Raw genomic sequence first — 17,416 nt, 5'->3', positions numbered from 1 at the left:
TGCCCCTCTTACCTGTGGACTGCATGCTCTCTTGGATGGCTTCCACTTCAGCCAGCTCCATGCAGACCCCTTGGCCGTGCATGAGTGTGTGCAGAGGCTTCTCCACTCCCTGTGGCGGGTAGCACCGCAGCCCAGAGCCGCAGCGCGGCGTGTAGACCCCACAGGGCATTCCTTTGGCCAAGGCGCAAGTGGCACAGCACCCGCAGCCGGGCTCCTGCACCAGCTCCTCGCACCCGGTGGGCGCCCTGCAGCGCGCCAGCTTCTCCTCGGAGCATGGTGGGCACTGGATGGCGTCGAGGCTCACGGAAAAGCCCACCTGTACCAGGAGCAGCAGAGTGATGGGCGCAGTCCCCGAGTGCATGGCAGGTAGGCAGGTGTTACAGGGCAGCAAGGGACCGACAGGCAAGGCGATTGCAAAAATAAAAGAAAATAACTGTGTTGCTGGCAGAGCAGAGAATCTGATCTCCTGTAGAAAGGGGGACTCTGTACTGAAGGGGGGAGAAGCTCTTTCTTTGGACTTTATACCACTCTCTGGCCACACCTCCCTGTTGGAGGGAGAGGCAAAGGAGAACAGCAGCAGCAACCAAGGCAGCTTGCCCCACAGCTGAGAAAAGACCTCATTTGCCCTGAGGAAGGAAGCACAAAGAGCTTGCAGCTGCTGCAAAGACGGAAACCTGTGCCGGGACTGGAAAATAGCAGCAGCCCTCCAGCCATGCTTCTCCTATTACTTTGGTAAGTTACGAGTGCGCCTTGCCAGTGCCTGTTTGGTTTCTCTGTGAAAGGGAGGGTGGGGAGGCTGGGCTGGGGGGGTAGGTGGGGGGGGGAGAGAGAAAGAATAATGCCACAATTATATCATGCATGCCTCGTCTGAGGTTGTGGCCACACAGGCGTTGCATTGATTAGGCTCAGAACATGAGAATGGTCATGCTGGGTCCGGTGTTGTGGTTAGGTAATTTTAGATTTTGGATTTTAATGGGACTCTAGGAAGAGGAAGGGGGCTGTAAATTTGTGCTGTTTTGCTTATTTAAAAATGTGGTGGGCCACTTCCGCTGGGCTTGGGGAACCTCCCAATCGTTCTACTGAGTGGGGCCTTCAACGCCTGTCCTAAAGTCCTGTCCCAGTGGTACCACTGCCTGTGTGATATGATGGATCCATCTAGTCCAGGCATAGGCAAACTCCGGCCCTCCAGATGTTTGGGACTACAATTCCCATCATCCCTAGCTAACAGGACCAGTGGTCAGGGATGACAGGAATTGTAGTCCCAAATATCTGGAGGGCTGGAGTTTGCCTTGCCTGATCTAGTCTCTTAAGAGTAGCCAGCTCACAAGCAGGCTCTAAAAGGGACGGCCAGCTCCTGTTGTTTATTCCCATCATCCAGGAATCAGAGGTATACTGCACTTGGCTGTGGAAGTTCCATTCTTAGCAGCTGTGGTGTCTAGTGATTGATAGATGTACGGTATACAGTGGTACCTCAGGTTACATACGCTTCAGATTACAGACTCCGCTAACCCAGAAATAGTGCTTCAGGTTAAGAACTTTGCTTCAGGATGAGAACAGAAATCGTGCTCCGGCAGCAGCAGGAGGCCCCATTAGCTAAAGTGGTGCTTCAGGTTAAGAACAGTTTCAGGTTAACTACGGACCTCTGGAACAAATTAAGTACTTAACCTGAGGTACCACTGTACTTCCATGAACTTGTCTAGGCTTAATTTATATATATATATATATATAAAACACCTATGCTAGTGGCCATTGCCAGATATTGCATAAAATGGATTCCTGTTTTTGCAGGTTACCTGGACAAGAGAAAAAGGGAATTCACAAATAAAGTATCCCTTGGTTTTCCTTGCTTCCACATGAGGCGTGTGCAGGTGGGGACCTTGTGTATCTCCTGCATTCTAGCAGAAAACGGGGAACCAGATGGGCAGATCTACTACACATGTGCTTTGCTTCCTTTGCGAGAAGGTCTGAAGCCGCTCTAAGGCAATTATGTATTCCTAAAAAAGCATTTATTTATTATATATCTGTAAGGTCCTTTACCTGTCCTTCAGCATATGGTCCCAGAGTGGGTTACAACAATGCAATACACAGTTCAAAAAACAAACAAAAGCCTTCCCACTGGAACAGAAGAGTCGAAATTCGGCAAAAGAGGTGGGTCCCATGGAGTAAATACAGTGGCACCTTGGTTTACGACCTTAATCCGTTCCGGAAGTCCGTTCTTAAACCAAAGCGTTCTTAAACCAAGGCGTGCTTTCCCATCGCAGCGGGGGACTCAATTTACAAATGAAGCACACTCAACAGGAAGCAAAACATGTTCTGCTTCCAAGGCAAAGTTCACAAACCAAAATACCTACTTCTGGGTTTGCAGCGTTCTTAAGCTGTTCTTAAACCAAGGTACCACTGTACCTTAAGTGTCGAAGATCTGGGTAAAGAGGTACATCTGCAGCATACAGCAAAAGCTATACAACAAAGACACTAGATGCATCTCTGTGCAGTAAATCACTGAAGACCATATTTCCCAAACTTGGGTCTCCAGCTGTTCTGAGACTACAGTTCCCATCAGCCCTGACCACTGGTCTTGCTAGCTAGGGATGATGGGAGTTGTAGTCCAAAAGCAGCTGGAGACCCAAGTTTCGGAAACACTGCTTTAAACACTAAAGCGAGCACCATTTCCTTTTGTTTGTCCACTGGATAATTCCAGAGAAGAGAGGATATTCACTCTTTCCACCTTTTCCCTCATTCTGCAAACTTGTGGTGTGTGTGTACCTCCCATTTAGGGCAAACACAAACATTTCCAAACCACTGTAGCCCAAAGATAGGGGCCTGTGGCTGCTCAGATGTTTCTGGACTCCAACTCCCATCAGCCACAGCCATCAAAGCCAATGGTCGGGGATGATGGGAGTTGGAGTCCAATAAATGTCTGGAGGGTCCCGGGTTACCTATCCCTGCTACATCCTGATGGGGTTTTTTCCCAGCTTGGGACAAGAATAAAGAAAGGTGAGAAGTAGCAATGGAACAACTGAGGGATGGCTCAGTTGGTAGAGGGTGAGATTCTTAATCTCAGGCTTGTGGGTTTGAGCCCCATGCTGGGTAAAAGATTCTTCCATTGGAGGGATTTGGAGTAGACCAAAGCCTTCCATCAAGCCTTGCGGGACCTTTCTCCCCCTGGCGACTCATTGACTGAGCTTGTTGAGGGCTGGAATACCCAGCTCCTGGCAGCCATCAATGAGATCGCACCTAAGCGCCCTCTGCGACCCCGCAGAAACCGGGCTCCCTGGTTTACCGAGGAGCTCTGGAAAATGAAGCGGGACCTCAGACAGCTAGAGCGAATATGGCGGGGTGCCCGTGACGGAGCTTCAAGAACATCTTATAGGGTTTTTATGAAAACCTACGAGATGGCAGTGAAGGCCGCTAAGAAGTCCTACTTCTTGGCCTCCATTGCATCTGCTAGCTCTCGCCCGGCGCAATTATTTAGTATAATTCGGTCTTTAATGTCCCTCGAAGGACAGCCAAATTTAAATAACAATTTGACACACAGCTGTGAGGCATTTGCGAGCTTTTTTGCAGAGAAGGTCCTGTTGCTCCGCCATGACCTCCCTGCCAATTTGGATACAATAAAGGAACTGGAGGCCCCTCGACTGTCCTCGGGTCCAGTATTGGACCACTTTGACCAGATATCCCCAGCCGATGTGGACAGACTCCTCCGAGCTGGAAAGCCCACCACTTGTCCTCTCGACCCGTGCCCGTCCTGGCTGATTAGAGCGTGTCCAGACGAGGTGCGGGTCCCCCGAGGGATATCATCAATTTGTCCCTTGGCACCGGGACATTCCCAAGGGAACTGAAGGAGGCAGTGGTGCGCCCGCTTTTAAAGAAAACATCATTAGATCCCTTAGATCTATCCAATTACCGCTCGGTTTCAAATCTTCCATTCCTGGGTAAGGTGATTGAGAGAGCGGTTGCTGAACAGCTTGGTAGGTTTCTGGATGAAACATCGGCTCTGGATCCATTCCAGTCTGGCTTCCGCGCTGGTCATGGGACCGAGACGGCTCTGGTCGCCCTAACAGATGATCTCCGCAGGCAGCTGGATCGAGGCGGGTCGGGGCTGCTGATTCTTCTAGACCTGTCAGCAGCCTTCGACATGGTCAATCACGAACTCCTGGACCACCGCCTTGCCAAAATGGGGATCCAGGGCACAGTCCTTCAATGGCTGCGCTCATTTCTCTCTGGTCGGGGACAGAGGGTGGCGCTTGGGGGGGAATTGTCATCCCGCCACTCCTTGGTGTGTGGAGTGCCCCAGGGTGCGATACTCTCCCCGATGCTTTTTAACATCTTTATGTGCCCCCTTGCCCAGCTTGTCTGGAGTTTTGGGCTGGGCTGCCATCAGATGACACCCAACTCTATCTGTTGATGGATGGCCATCCTGACTCGGCACCAGACACACTGATCAGGTGCTTGGAAGCTGTGGCTGGATGGTTACGTGGGAGCCGGTTGAAGTTAAATCCTTCAAAGACAGAGGTCCTCTGGCTGGGACGGGACGATATGGGATTGAGGGGGCAACTCCCATCTCTTGCGGGGGTGCAATTAGTGCCAGCACCGTCCGTTAAGAGTTTGGGTGTAATCTTCGATACCTCCCTCTCCATGGAGGCGCAGATTGCAGCTATAACAAAGGCAGCATTTTTTCATCTCCGCCAAGCTAAGCAGTTGGCTCCTTACCTCTCTCGCCCTGACCTAGCCACTGTGATCCACGCGACGGTCACCTCCAGACTGGATTATTGTAACTCGCTCTACGTGGGGCTGCCCTTGAGACTGACCCAGAAACTCCAGCGGGTGCAGAATGCCGCAGTGAGACTCCTTACGGGGTCTTCGCTGCGAGATCACATTCATCCGGTGCTATACCAGCTGCACTGGCTCCCGGTGGAGTACAGGATCAGGTTTAAGGTGCTGGTTTTAACCTTCAAAGCCCTATACGGCCTAGGACCCTCATACCTACAGGACCGCCTCTCCTGGTATGCCCCACAGAGGAACTTACGGTCTTCAAATAAAAACATCTTGAAGGTCCCAGGCCACAGAGAGGTTAGGCTGGCCTCAACTAGAGCCAGGGCTTTTTCGGCTGCGGCTCCAACCTGGTGGAACGCTCTGTCACAAGAGACAAGGGCCCTGCAGGACTTGACATCTTTCCGCAGGGCCTGCAAGACAGAGCTGTTCCACCAGGCCTTTGGTCAGGGCGCAGCCTGACTCCCTCCTTTGGCAATCTTTACAAAACTTTAGTTTATGGTTGCCATCAATTTTGATTTTAATTAATTTTTATAATGTTTTTATAATGTTGCACTGTTTTAGTGTTGTTAGCCGCCCTGAGCCCGGCTTCGGCTGGGGAGGGCGGGATATAAATAAAATTTATTATTATTATTATTATTATTATTAGACGTGATCCCTTCCAACTCTATGATTCTATTAATTCTTTTCAAGTCCACTGTTTCCCTACCCTGAATTGCACCACCCTGTGGGGTCTTCAGACATGTTTGTGTGATTTGAACTTTAGATGATATATAGAGAAGCTAAAATAAACCCTCTCATACTGACAATACTTCATTTAAAAATAAAAAAAGCATACGTACTTCCCTGGGGCTCAAACTTGCCTCAGAGTTATGTCTCTGAGGTAAGTGACCTTAGTGGCAATTTCAGATGTATAGAAACTGGTTGTGGGCACTTGGTGATGATCAAGGAGAGGCATGCTGCTCAAGACTCAAAAGAAGGCTGTTCTGTGTTACTACTTCACTTGTTCTGGCTTTGAAAATAAATTCCCGGACAAAAACCTGGTGAGACCTGATTTATAGACCACCGTAGGTTTCTACAGGTGTATGTGAGCTTCTGACTTTAGCAGAACTCTTCTGTCCTACACAGAGTTCTTTGTTCCCTTTCATATGTTTCATAAACAAGAGCAGTGTGTTGTTACACCCACCCACACAGCAACACATGCCAAGCTTACCTGCTTAACACATGACTTCCTGCCTCTGTAGTCAAATTAGGCACTCTCATTGTGGGTCTGTTCTCAGAATTTCTCTTGTTAGAATATGTGCAGCTGACTGACACTTTCCTAAGTGCAGTGAGTGTTCCACACAGTTATTTGTTCCACTGTTATTTCTTCGAGTTGTCTACTGTCATTTCTCAAAAGCTAAAAAAAACTTTTAAAAATAATAACCAAAGCTTGCATATGCCTTTCATAACTTAAATTGATCCAACTAGGAAATGATATCATGCCTACTTTTATCAAGAGTATATAACAGGTTGAAAACGCATAATCATAATGTTAAACAGACTGATCTCGTGCATATTTACTCAGAATATATTCAAAGGAGTTTACTCTCTGATCAAGCATACATAAGAGTGGCACTGTCAAAGTTTCCTTCCTTCCTTCCTTCCTTCTTTCTTTCCTTCCTTCCATCCACCCTGTTTTGTTGAACCAGATAATTTAAGACAGTTGAATCACAGAGTGATAACCTGGAGTTCAAAGCTGAAGTGCAGCCATTGACAGTGTCTTCCTGCATAAGGCTTAAAGTGGCTTTTCCTTTGTGAACTAAATGTATATCTTGCATTGTCCAAAATGCACATTTGCATCACAAATGACTCTCCTCTACTTTACCTTCTTTAGGGACAAAAGAAGCATAATGTCAACTTCAGCCTCCTATGAAAAGAACCTGCCATCTATCACCTTGCCTGCCTTTGCTGCTAAATGAGAGTTGGAATATGGAAGAAACCAGAGAGAGTTATTTAGGCTGTGTACACCTTACCGTGAGGGACGCAGGTGGTGCTGTGGTCTAAACCACAGAGGCTAGGACTTGCCGATCAGAAAGTAGGCGGTTCGAATCCCCACGACGGGGTGAGCTCCCATTGCTCGGTCCCTGCTCCTGCCCACCCAGCAGTTAGAAAGCACATGAAAGTGCAAGTAGATAAATAGGTACCGCTCCGGCGGGAAGGTAAACGGCGTTTCTGTGCGCTGCTCTGGTTTGCCAGAAGCGGCTTAGTCATGCTGGCCACATGATCCGGAAGCTGTACGCCAGCTCCCTCGGCCAATAAAGAGAGATGAGCGCCGCAACCCCAGAGTCGGCCACAACTGGACCTAATGGTCAGGGGTCCCTTTACCTTTACCTTTACCTTTACACCTTACTGTATCCTCTGGTTCCAGTGAGTTCCCGCAGCTGGCATTTGAACATGGCGTTGCCCACAACCCTGTAGTTTCTTGAGAAAATACTGCTATTTGATGCATTTTCCCTCAAACCAGCTTCAATCCGAAAGGAAAACTTAAGCCACACTCACTTTGCAATTGAGCTTTTACATCCTGCTTTTTCTTAAAAGACTGTTTAAGCTTTTTTTTGAGAAGGGGGAGAGATTAAAGTCACTTAAAAATAACTTTTTTCCCCTCCGCCAAGTTTACATTCCTCCCCCCCTCAGTTTAATAACTTGTGGCAACCCTCCTTATGACCTTCCATTAAGACAAAATATTCTCCAGTAATTTCCCTTTCTTCTTTGCTTGATCAAGCCAAATCTGATATGGGACCTCAAGCTAGCAGTCTATCCAACTGGCAGGCACAACGGGGAAGACAACTCACGCCTGGTATCTGCGTGATAACATGCTTTTCATGTATCATGTATTTACACACTGCCAGCCTTCAAGTCTTCGTGAATGGCGCCCTCATGAGGTTTTAAAGATTACTCCTTATTTTGGGTACAGATGTGAGCAGGCCCCACTAGCTCAGCAATCTCCAGATGTGCCTGCAATTAATCAGGGTGTCCCTGATGAATTCAAAGCCTCCAAGTGTCCCTGTTTTCCAGGGACAGTCCCAGATTTACAGAAGCCATCTTGGTTTTGGATTTGATCCTGGAATGTCACGCTTTTCCTTAGGACGTCCCTATTTTCATTAGAGAAATGTTGGAGAGTATGGAGTAAAGCGATCACCAAGCCAAGAAAATAGGTATCTATACAACCTTTAGACAGCAGCCCTATGTAGGGAAATGGTGGTTTTTTTTTTTTAAGTTTAGTGTTCTAATATGTTTTTATATGTGTTGGTAGCCACCCAGAGTCGCTGGGGCAACCCAGTCAGATGAGCGGGGTATAAATAATAAAATGATAATGATGGAATAGGGTGTCTCTATTTTCACCGGAGAAATGTTTCAGGGTATGTTCATTTCCCCATTTTTTTCCTTCAAGATGAAGAGTTTTGCCAGGGGTCGGCAACACTTACCAGCCATGGGTCGGATCACTCCTGTAGAGATCACCCGTGGGCCGGACCGACGCAGCGCGACACCAGAAATCACATCTGTGCATGTCCGCGGTGCCGGAAATAGCTTCTGTGCATTCCCAGATGCCAAAAGTCACACCTGCAGAAGCGATTTCTGATATCTGCGTGTGTGCAGACGCGATTTCCGGCGCCGCTCGGCAAGTCCCCGCACTGCACTGCGGAGGTTTAGCACAGCATGCGCAGAAGTCGCTGAGTGGGCGGCTTGGTTCGGGGGCAGCTCGGGGGCCGGTAAAATGGACTCCGTGGGCCGGATCCAGCCCATGGGCCACACGTTGCCGATGCCTGAGTTATGCAGTCCAAAAGCTTAAAAATCATAAAGCATCTCAGTCCAGTAAGCCATTCATATTCCAGAGTCAGTGTTACTTAAAAGGTTTCCATTCAGTTATTCCTAATATAATGAAATGTAAGAGTCAGTGTGCTGTAGTGGTTAGCGGGTTGCACTCGGACTTGGGAGAACAGGGCTCAAATTCCCACTTGCCCATGAAGCTCAATGGGTAACCTTGGGCCAATCACTCACTCTCAGCCTAGCCTACTTCACCGGGTTGTTGAGAGGATAAAATGGGGAGGGGGGAGAACTATGCATGTCTCCTTGAGATACATAGCTAGAACCATGTAGGACAACAAAAAGACTTCCAGTGCCTCTTGCACTGTGGCCGAAACGCATCCCTCAGCATTAGAGAGAAATTATTTATTGCAATAGCCTAACACACAGAAATGTGTTAGAGAAAAATTAACAATAGATTTTTTTGGCAGGCCGAGAATGCAGCAGGTTGACTGCAAGCTTCAGAAACGGCATCCAAATGAAAAGGAAGCCAGCCGGGCTGGGCTAACATCTGTGCACCAGAGGCATGGTGGTTTTGAATCCTGCAAGCAGATAGGAAGTGATGCTAAAAAAGAGTCCCAGATAATTGTTTTCATCCAGAGATTCCCAGAGCTGAGTCAAGCAAGCACTTTGCGCAAGCACAGAAGATTATAAAATGACCAGATGCAACAACATGCTTTAAAGGGACCACTCCCTCCCACAAGGGAGTGTTAATGTCATTTTCAGTCCAGTTGGCCAGACCTTCTCTGGCTACTTTAACCAGCCAGAATGGACAAGGGTCAAGTGCACACAGATGGTCAGCTGTATACTTCTAAAGAATTCTGACCACATCTGCAGGCCTCACAAATGGAGGAAAAATATCCACAGAAGTTGGACAAGAAGATGTGAATGGTGTCTCCACTGGTGTTCCATTCAATGTAAAATCAAGACACGGTGCAAGCAATTTTATTTGGAAAGAGTCTCACAGCGGGCAGAGGAGGACTTCTCCAGGAGGCCGGAAGGTAACAAATGGAAACCGCTCCAAACGGCAGGTGCAATGGCAGCAGTTATCTCCACAAAATAGATCCTAAAATGTGCTTTAGTCTGTGTTTAGTCAGATTCAGTTTGAGGTTTTCTCCGCCATCTCTCCAGCAGCATTTGCTGCCATTTCACTTAAGTAAGCATGCTTTGGAAATCTGTGAAGCGTTGCACTTATTCTAAGCGGCGATATCTAAATGTGCCCCAAGATTCCTAACTCTCCTTCAAAACAAGCTATTTGTTAATACACTTCAGGGGTGCTATGGACTGACAGAGCAGAAGGTGAGGTCTTGGAATATCCCAGGGGAGAGCTAGAACCCTCTGGGTATTGGACAAACATACTTTCTGCATTTCTGTTTCCTGCATTTTCACAGATGTCCACCTGAGGGCACCAAAGCTGAGAGGGAAAGTGAAAAGAAATGGCAGTTGTAAATCAATTTCTGCCAAAATCTTTTTGGGCCTGGTTTGCCAACAGACGTCAACACCCACCCACCCCATTTCCCATGCTTTGGGCATCCATGAAGCACTAAGATGTGACATGCTCCACCTGCCAAAAAGGCCTTGTTTTACCTGCCCAGAGTGATACCCATTGACAATGCCTCACAGCACCACCACCTCCCGGACCCGCTTAGTCAGCCAACTTCAAAATGTACCATGTCTAGCAACAACTTTTGTTAACTAGGGGCGTAAATGGGGAGGGAATCAATGGCAGGGGTGGGGAACTATTGAAGAGGAAAAATTGAAACAGAACGGACTAACGGATCAAAACTAAAATGTCCTTAACTGCTGTAAATGACGAGGACATTGCCCAGATAAGTTATTTAATTTAATACAGTGGTATCTCGGGTTAAGAACTTAATTCGTTCTGGAGGTCCGTTCTTAACCTGAAACTGTACTTAACCTGAGGTACCACTTTAGCTAATGGGGTCTCCTGCTGCCTCTGCACCACCACCACACGATTTCTGTTCTCATCTGAGGTAAAATTCTTAACCCGAGGTAATATTTCTGGGTTAGCGGAGTCTGTAACCTGAAGCATCTGTAACCCAAGGTACCACTGTACATCAATATCTCGCACTTACTTGAAAATGCTCAGGCCAGGGGACATGCAGGTTTTGTTTTTATTTGTCATTTTAAGTCTCAGAACAACCCTGCAAGGTGAATTAGGCTCAGATGCAGGTCTTTTCCACACCTGCGCTTGTCCTCTGCTGAAAATAGTTGTTATTGTTGGTGGTATTGTTCTGTTTATACCCCTCCCATCTGGCTTGGTTTCCCTAGCCGCTCTGGACAGCTTACAGCATATATATAAAATTGTAAAACATCAGACATTAAAAATTTCCCGATACAGGGCTGCCTTCAGGTGTCTCCTAAAAGTCAGATAGTCGTTTATTTCCTTGATGGGGGGGTGCATTCCAAAGGGTGGGTGCAGATTATAGTGGTTTTCTGCTTGCCCACACTTTGTAGGCACAGATCTGGGTGGTTTTCCATTTGCCTTGCCTCTTTCCCCCAGAAAACCTGCTCTTTAGCACTAAATCGGAATGAGCAAAGCAATCTGTGGAAAAACCTGATGGTCAGTTGTTCTAATTCGGCACTGTTATGTAGTGAAGTTTCACCCTGGGCCAGCAGGGGGATACTGTATATAGTTTTCACTCAGGTCTGTAGATAGTTTTCACTCAGGTCCACGTCAGTTATTTTAGGCGGGAACTCTGGGCTGTTGTTGCTACAATGTTGACAGCCGGCTGCCTATAAAAGCAGGCCGGCTGAGCTGTTTGCAGTCAGTTCTATTCCAGCTTACAAAATAAAGAGCTACTTGGAGAAATCGCTGTGTCATCTGCTATGTCAACCCACAACTTAACAGGCACTAAAGGCTGGGTTTCTCCTGGGTTTCCCTGGCAGGGCAGAGAGGTGTGGATAAGTTAATAGTGACAGACCGCAGGTCAACCAGCAAACTGCAAGGCACAACGAGTCTGCCACTCACAACCCTCCCCCCCCCCGACTGTTGAGGTTACTTTCTGCAGTGCAGACTGGTCCATTAGAGCATTAAAGGAAGAGGAACTACCCTGTCCTCAGCCCTCCTCTGGTCAGCTTGGCAGGGATCTCTTTCTCTGCAGGAAAAAGCTCCTGTTTGGGCTTCTTGACCGCTCTTGCGGTTGTTTTGTATGCTTTTGGCCTCTTGGCCTCTTCCTTCTCCTTGTTTGTTGTTGTCTTTCCTTCACTGAAACATAAGACATTTTAAAATCCCGAATGAAACACCTGTGGGTGTGGAACTTTTCATCAGGCTGGATGTTAAGCAGAGGGCTGTGGGTGGATGTTAAGCAGAGGGCTGTGGGAGAAAGCTGGCTTGATGCTGAAGCCACAAAGTCTGCATTTTGCCACACTCTGAAAATGGAGTGGAGGAGGGAGATAGCAGACGAGAATGGGGCGAGGCTGTCATAGGCGCTAGGCAGATTTCACATTGCACTGGGGGACATAAGCTTGCTGTGCCTTGGATTCAAGCAGAGATCGGGCATGGCTCTGCCTCGCTGGCTTCCCAGCTTGCTTTCGCCTGCTTCTAGCTCTCACGCCTCCACTCTGGCCTTTTGTCTTTCTAACTGCCAGAAAGTTGAGGGAGAAGAGCCCACCCATGTGTTCTCTAACACAGAGCCACTTCCTTTGTTACCTTAATGACTCATAACATGCCTGGCTATTTCCACAGTTGAATCCCGGTTGGATCCATGAAGTCAAGCATACAGCCTCCCCCCTTCCCCACCCAAAATCACAACACTATGTTGGGATTATGCCTCCCTTGACCTCCTTAAGACGTTTCAAAGAGATGCTAGAAAACACTGGATTTATTTTCAGCTGCTAACAAATGAAGAAGAAGCATTATGCCTTACAGAAAAAAGAGATTGCCATCAAACATGTATTTGTTGTTGTTGTTTAGTCGTGTCTGATTCTTCGTGACCCCATGGACTAGAGCACACCAGGCACTCCTGTCTTCCACTGCCTCCCACAGCTTGGTCAAACTCATGTTCATAGCTTCGAGAACACTGTCCAACCATCTCATCCTCTGTCGTCCCCTTCTCCTTGTGCCCTCAATCTTTCCCAACATTAGGGTCTTTTCCAGGGAGTCTTCTCTTCTCATGAGGTGGCCAAAGTACTGGAGCCTCAGCTTCAGGATCTGTCCTTCCAAAGAGCACTCAGGGCTGATTTCCTTCAGAATGGATAGGTTTGATCTTCTTGCAGTCCACGCGACTCTCAAGAGTCTCCTCCAGCACCATAATTCAAAAGCATCAATTCTTCGGCAATCAGCCTTCTTTATGGTCCAGCTTCACTTCCATACATCACTACTAGGAAAACCATAGGTTTAACTATATGGACCTTTGTCGGCAAGGTGATGTCTCTGCTTTTTGAGATAACTGTCTAGGTTTGTCATCGCTTTTCTCCCAAGAAGCAGGTGTCTTTTAATTTTGTGACTGCTGTCACCTTCTGCATTGATCATGGAGCCCAAGAAAGTAAAATCTCTCACTGCCTCCATCTCTTCCCCTTCTGTTTGCCAGGAGGTGATGGGACTCGTGGCCATGATCTTAGTTTTTTTGATGTTGAGCTTCAGACCATATTTTGCCTTCTCCTCTTTCACCCTCATTAAAAGGTTCTTTAATTCCTCCTCACTTTCTGCCATCAAGGTCGTGTCATCTGCATATCTGAGGTTGTTGATATTTCTTCCGGCAATCTTAATTCCGGCTTGGGATTCATCCAGCCCAGCCTTTCGCATGATGAATTCTGCATATAAGTTAAATAAACAGGGAGACAATATACAGCCTTGCCGTACTCCTTTCCCAATTTTGAACCAATCATTTGTTCCATATCCATAACTGTAGCTTCTTGTCCCACATAGAGATTTCTCAGGAGACAAGTGATCAGGCACTCCCATTTCTTTAAGAACTTGCCATAGTTTGCTGTGGTCGACACAATCAAAGGCTTTTGCATAGTCACTGAAGCAGAAGTAGATGTTTTTCTGGAACTCTCTAGCTTTCTCCATAATCCAGCGCATGTTTGCAATTTGGTCTCCGGTTCCTCTGCCCCTTCAAAATCCAGCTTGCACTTCTGGGAGTTCTCGGTCCACATACTGCTTAAGCCTGCCTTGTAGAATTTTAAGCATAACCTTGCTAGCGTGTGAAATGAGTGCAATTATGCGGTAGCTGGAGCTTTCTTTGGCACTGCCCTTCTTTGGTATTGGGATGCAGACTGATCTTTTCCAGTCCTCTGGCCACTGCTGAGTTTTCCAAACTTGCTGGCATATTGAGTGTAGCACCTTAACAGCATCATCTTTTAAAATTTTAAATAGTTCAGGTTTTACTGAAGCATAAAAATATGGAATACATAGTTGTAGTCTCTGAATTTAATCAACAGAAGTCCATGTTCACGAAGGTGGGCAGCAGCAAGATAATGTTTGCTAGGGCATTTTTGGAATGATAAATGTGTCGGGTATTTTTAGTTTTTCTTTCCTCTTTTTAATATTTTGTTTTTCAAGAAAGAGAGAGGTGGGATATACTTTTGCCATGCAGTGGCGGAGAGCAGGCAGGCATCCTGGGGGCGGGGTGCATGTTCTGGGGGCGGGGGGCCCAGCACGGGCGGGGGGGCAGCCGCAATGGAACCCCACCAGGATCACACTGCCGGGGCGGTGTGCTCCCCCCACCCCCCTTTTCCTCTGCCAGTGTTGCCATACACTGAAGAAACTTCCACAAAGGAAATATGCTCTTCCTTTAAACAGCTATTGGAGTGAACTCTTCCCCAGTTCCTCTGCCCTTCCTCTCAGAAGACAGAAGAGTTTGTCAGGCAGCCTTGAGCTGTTTGCAAAAAACCCAAACAGGCACCCTCACTGCATCAGAACTTTATCACCCAGTGGGATGGTGTTTAGTCTGTAGGGTAACATGCTCACTGACAGAGGCAAAGGGCAGGGAGATGAACTTTTGGGGAACTAAATATTAGAACCGTAGAATTGTAGAGTTGGAAGGGACCCCAGTGGACATCTAGTCCAACACCCTGCAATGCAGGAAACTCAGCTAAAGCATCCATGATGGATGGCCACCCCCTTCCCAGTTCTAACCTGCTATTCATCCATCACTGATACCATTCCACACCACTTCTTTTTCTCTTGCCCCAACCCCAAATATGGCATTGCTCCTTGAACTTTTGTCAGACAGAAATCCACATCATGATTCCCCCCAAGCCTCAAACAGACCCTTTAATGTGAGTGACCCTTGTCTCTGTTAAATCAGCCCTTTATGAAGAACAGTTAGGACTGGAATTTTGACTCTGAAAGGAGCACATGGTTTGCATGCAATAGGTCCCCAGTTCATTCTGGTTCTCCAAGTAGGGTTGGAAAAGACCCTTGCCTTGCCTGAAACCCCAGAGAGCTTTCTCTCTGGGTTTCCTAAACTTGGGACTCCAATTGTTTTTGGACTACAACTCCCAGGACTAGTGGTGAGGGGTGATTGGAATTTTAGTCCAAAAGCAGCTAGAGACCCCAGTTTGAGAAAGCCTGATGTAGACAGTAGTGAGCTGGATGGACCATTGGTCTAACTTAGTATAAGGCAGATTCCTAGGGATGCGGGTGGCGCTGTGGTTTAAACCACTGAGCCTCTTGGGCTTGCCGATCAGAAGGGCTGCAGTTCGAATCCCCACATTGGGGTGAGCTCCTGTTGCTCTGTCCCAGCTCCTGTCAACCTAGCCGTTCAAAAGCATGCCAGTACAAGTAGATAAATAGGTACCACTGTGGCGGGAAGGTAAACAATGTTTCTGTGTGCTCTGGTTTCTGTCACGGTGTTGCATTGCACCAGAAGCGGTTTAGTCATGCTGGCCACATGACCTGGAAAGCTGTCTGTGGACAAACGCCAGCTCCCTTGGCCTGAAAGCAAGATGAGCACCGCAACCCCATAGTCGTCTTTGACTGGACTTAACCGTCCAGGGGTCCTTTACCATTTTACCTACCTAGGCACCAGGGAAGCAGTTAAGGCTCCCCTTTAATTCTGTGTTTTATTAAACCCATGACCTAGAGCAGCTCCCCAAACTATGATTGATATTTCAGGGTTTTTTTTAAAAATAGCAACCATGCAATGCAGCCTTCACCGTCCTGGCCCCCTCCAGATGTTGTGGACTCTTATTTATTTTATATCTATACACCACATTCTCATAAAATATCAAGCTGGGATACAGCAATATAAGCTTTTGCTTTGTGGGGCTGCTGGGAGCTGTAGTCCAGTGCATCTGGAGGGCACTGGGCTGGCAAAAGCTGATGCAATGTGTGGAACTCATCTAACACAAATGTCCACAAAGCCTTAAGCACTGGTGGACTAGTAGGAAATGTGTGCTTTTCCCTATGTTTTCCTGATTCTGGTGTTTAAAGGCACATCGACCCCTGTGTGTGACATCTGCCTGGATAGCTCAGTTGGTTAGAGCGTGGTGCTGATAATGCCAGGCTTGCAGTTTCGATCCCTGCATGGGACAGCTGCATATTCCTCCTTAGCAGGGGGTTCAGCTAGATGCTCCTCAGGGTCCCTTCCAATTCTTCTATGATTCTACAGATTGTTGTAGGCATTAAATGAGGAGGGGGAGAACCATGTAGGCCACTTTAAGTCCCTGGGTGGGTGGGTGCAAGGAGAGGTGGGATATAAATACAACAAAAAACTAAAACTCAAGAGCAGCAACTGAGCACAAGAGCCTTCTACCCTCCTGCTATTTCTAACAACTAGTATTCAGAACTGTTACTGCCTTTGTGGACGCAGAGCCTAGGCATCATGCTGATGGAGAGAGCTGACGTTCCCATGTTGACGTTTTGCCTGCCTTTTCCCCCAGAAAAGGAGCCGGCTTTGTATCTGTGGCCACCGATTGCTCTGTGCAGCACCAAGCAGTGCTGTGGTGTGAGATGCCAGCTGATTGGCAGAGAGCGCCTGGTGGGCGGGCATCCTAAGCAGATAAGAGCTTGGATCAGAAGTGCCAAAGGTTGGTCTGGGGAGAGAGAGGAGAGCGTGCTTGAGTTTGGGAAGCGCTGGGAAGGACACAGACAGAATCGCAGGATCATAGAACTGCAGAGTCGCAATGGGCGCTCTAGGGGCAGCCCCATCTTTGCGTTGGCTCTGCATCGTCCTGGTGCTAGCGGGGCTGGCTCCCCTCACTGCTGCTCAGTACTGGTGGTCTTGGGGTCGACAAGAACCCACAACTGTGATGATGCCAACAACCCCCAAAGGTAGGTGCAAAAGGCTTTCCATTGCTCTTCTATGCGGTGAAGGGGTTGGAAATGTAGGAGGCTCCAGAACGTTTTGGAGCAGAGAGGGTTTGGAGCCAGTTCACACTGCTTGGTTGGGTTGTAAACAGAGCAAGGTGGTACAGATGGGGGAAAGGGACTAGGAGTTTGCAACGGGAGATATTCGGACTGCAGCTGTTTGGGGTTCGAGCGACCGCCATATAGTTGTGTAGCAGGCAGGATTTCAACAGGTGCTGCTTTCCCCTACGTGGAGATGCAGTGCGATGCACAGCTTTTGCTCCCAAAAGTTGCACATCATCTGTGGACATGGGGTCTGCCTGTTGAACAGCTGCCTTTTCTGCAGCTATGAGAGCTACAGGAGCTTTGCCAGGGGAATGTTGGGGAGAGTGCTGTGTGGTGGATAGCATGCTCTGACAGGGGAAACTTGGGTTTAAATTTCTGCTTAGCCCTGATGCTTCAAGAGCAGTATTGGCCAGGTTGGTCTCTGGCCTGATCTACCTCACAAGGTTGTTGTCAGCCCTACCCTGAGCACAGAAGGAG

General features: G+C 47.9%; 2 protein-coding genes across 6 annotated transcripts in view; one reads left to right on the top strand and one right to left on the bottom strand.

The window, feature by feature from the left end:
- IGFBP4 (insulin like growth factor binding protein 4) overlaps positions 1-361 on the bottom strand; it is a gene marked incomplete at its 5' end in the record, with an annotated part of 40,532 nt that extends 40,171 nt beyond the window's left edge. Inside the window, one exon of the mRNA XM_083708870.1 lies at positions 13-361. Coding sequence (XP_083564996.1) covers positions 13-361 — 349 coding nt within the window. The remainder of the gene's footprint in view (positions 1-12) is intronic.
- Positions 1-17,416, top strand: part of LOC310829777 (uncharacterized protein) — a 51,208-nt gene that overhangs the window by 1,186 nt on the left and 32,606 nt on the right. Inside the window, exons 1-3 of one of the 5 annotated variants that reach the window (XM_083708660.1) lie at positions 6,693-6,802; positions 7,898-7,967; positions 9,048-9,617. The exons of 1 other annotated variant lie outside the window; for it this stretch is intronic. In XM_083708660.1, coding sequence (XP_083564786.1) covers positions 9,410-9,617 — 208 coding nt within the window. In that variant the 5' untranslated portion in view covers positions 6,693-6,802; positions 7,898-7,967; positions 9,048-9,409. Of the gene's footprint in view, positions 1-6,692; positions 6,803-7,160; positions 7,180-7,897; positions 7,968-9,047; positions 9,618-14,300; positions 16,859-17,416 lie in introns of those variants that run through there. 3 more of the 5 variants (XM_083708661.1, XM_083708663.1, XM_083708662.1) reach the window with 3 other exon arrangements.

The sequence above is a fragment of the Podarcis gaigeae genome, assembly GCF_964106915.1.
Source record: "Podarcis gaigeae genome assembly, chromosome: 13".
NCBI classification, from domain to species: domain Eukaryota; kingdom Metazoa; phylum Chordata; class Lepidosauria; order Squamata; family Lacertidae; genus Podarcis; species Podarcis gaigeae.
This window is presented reverse-complemented; position numbering and strand designations above follow the sequence as displayed.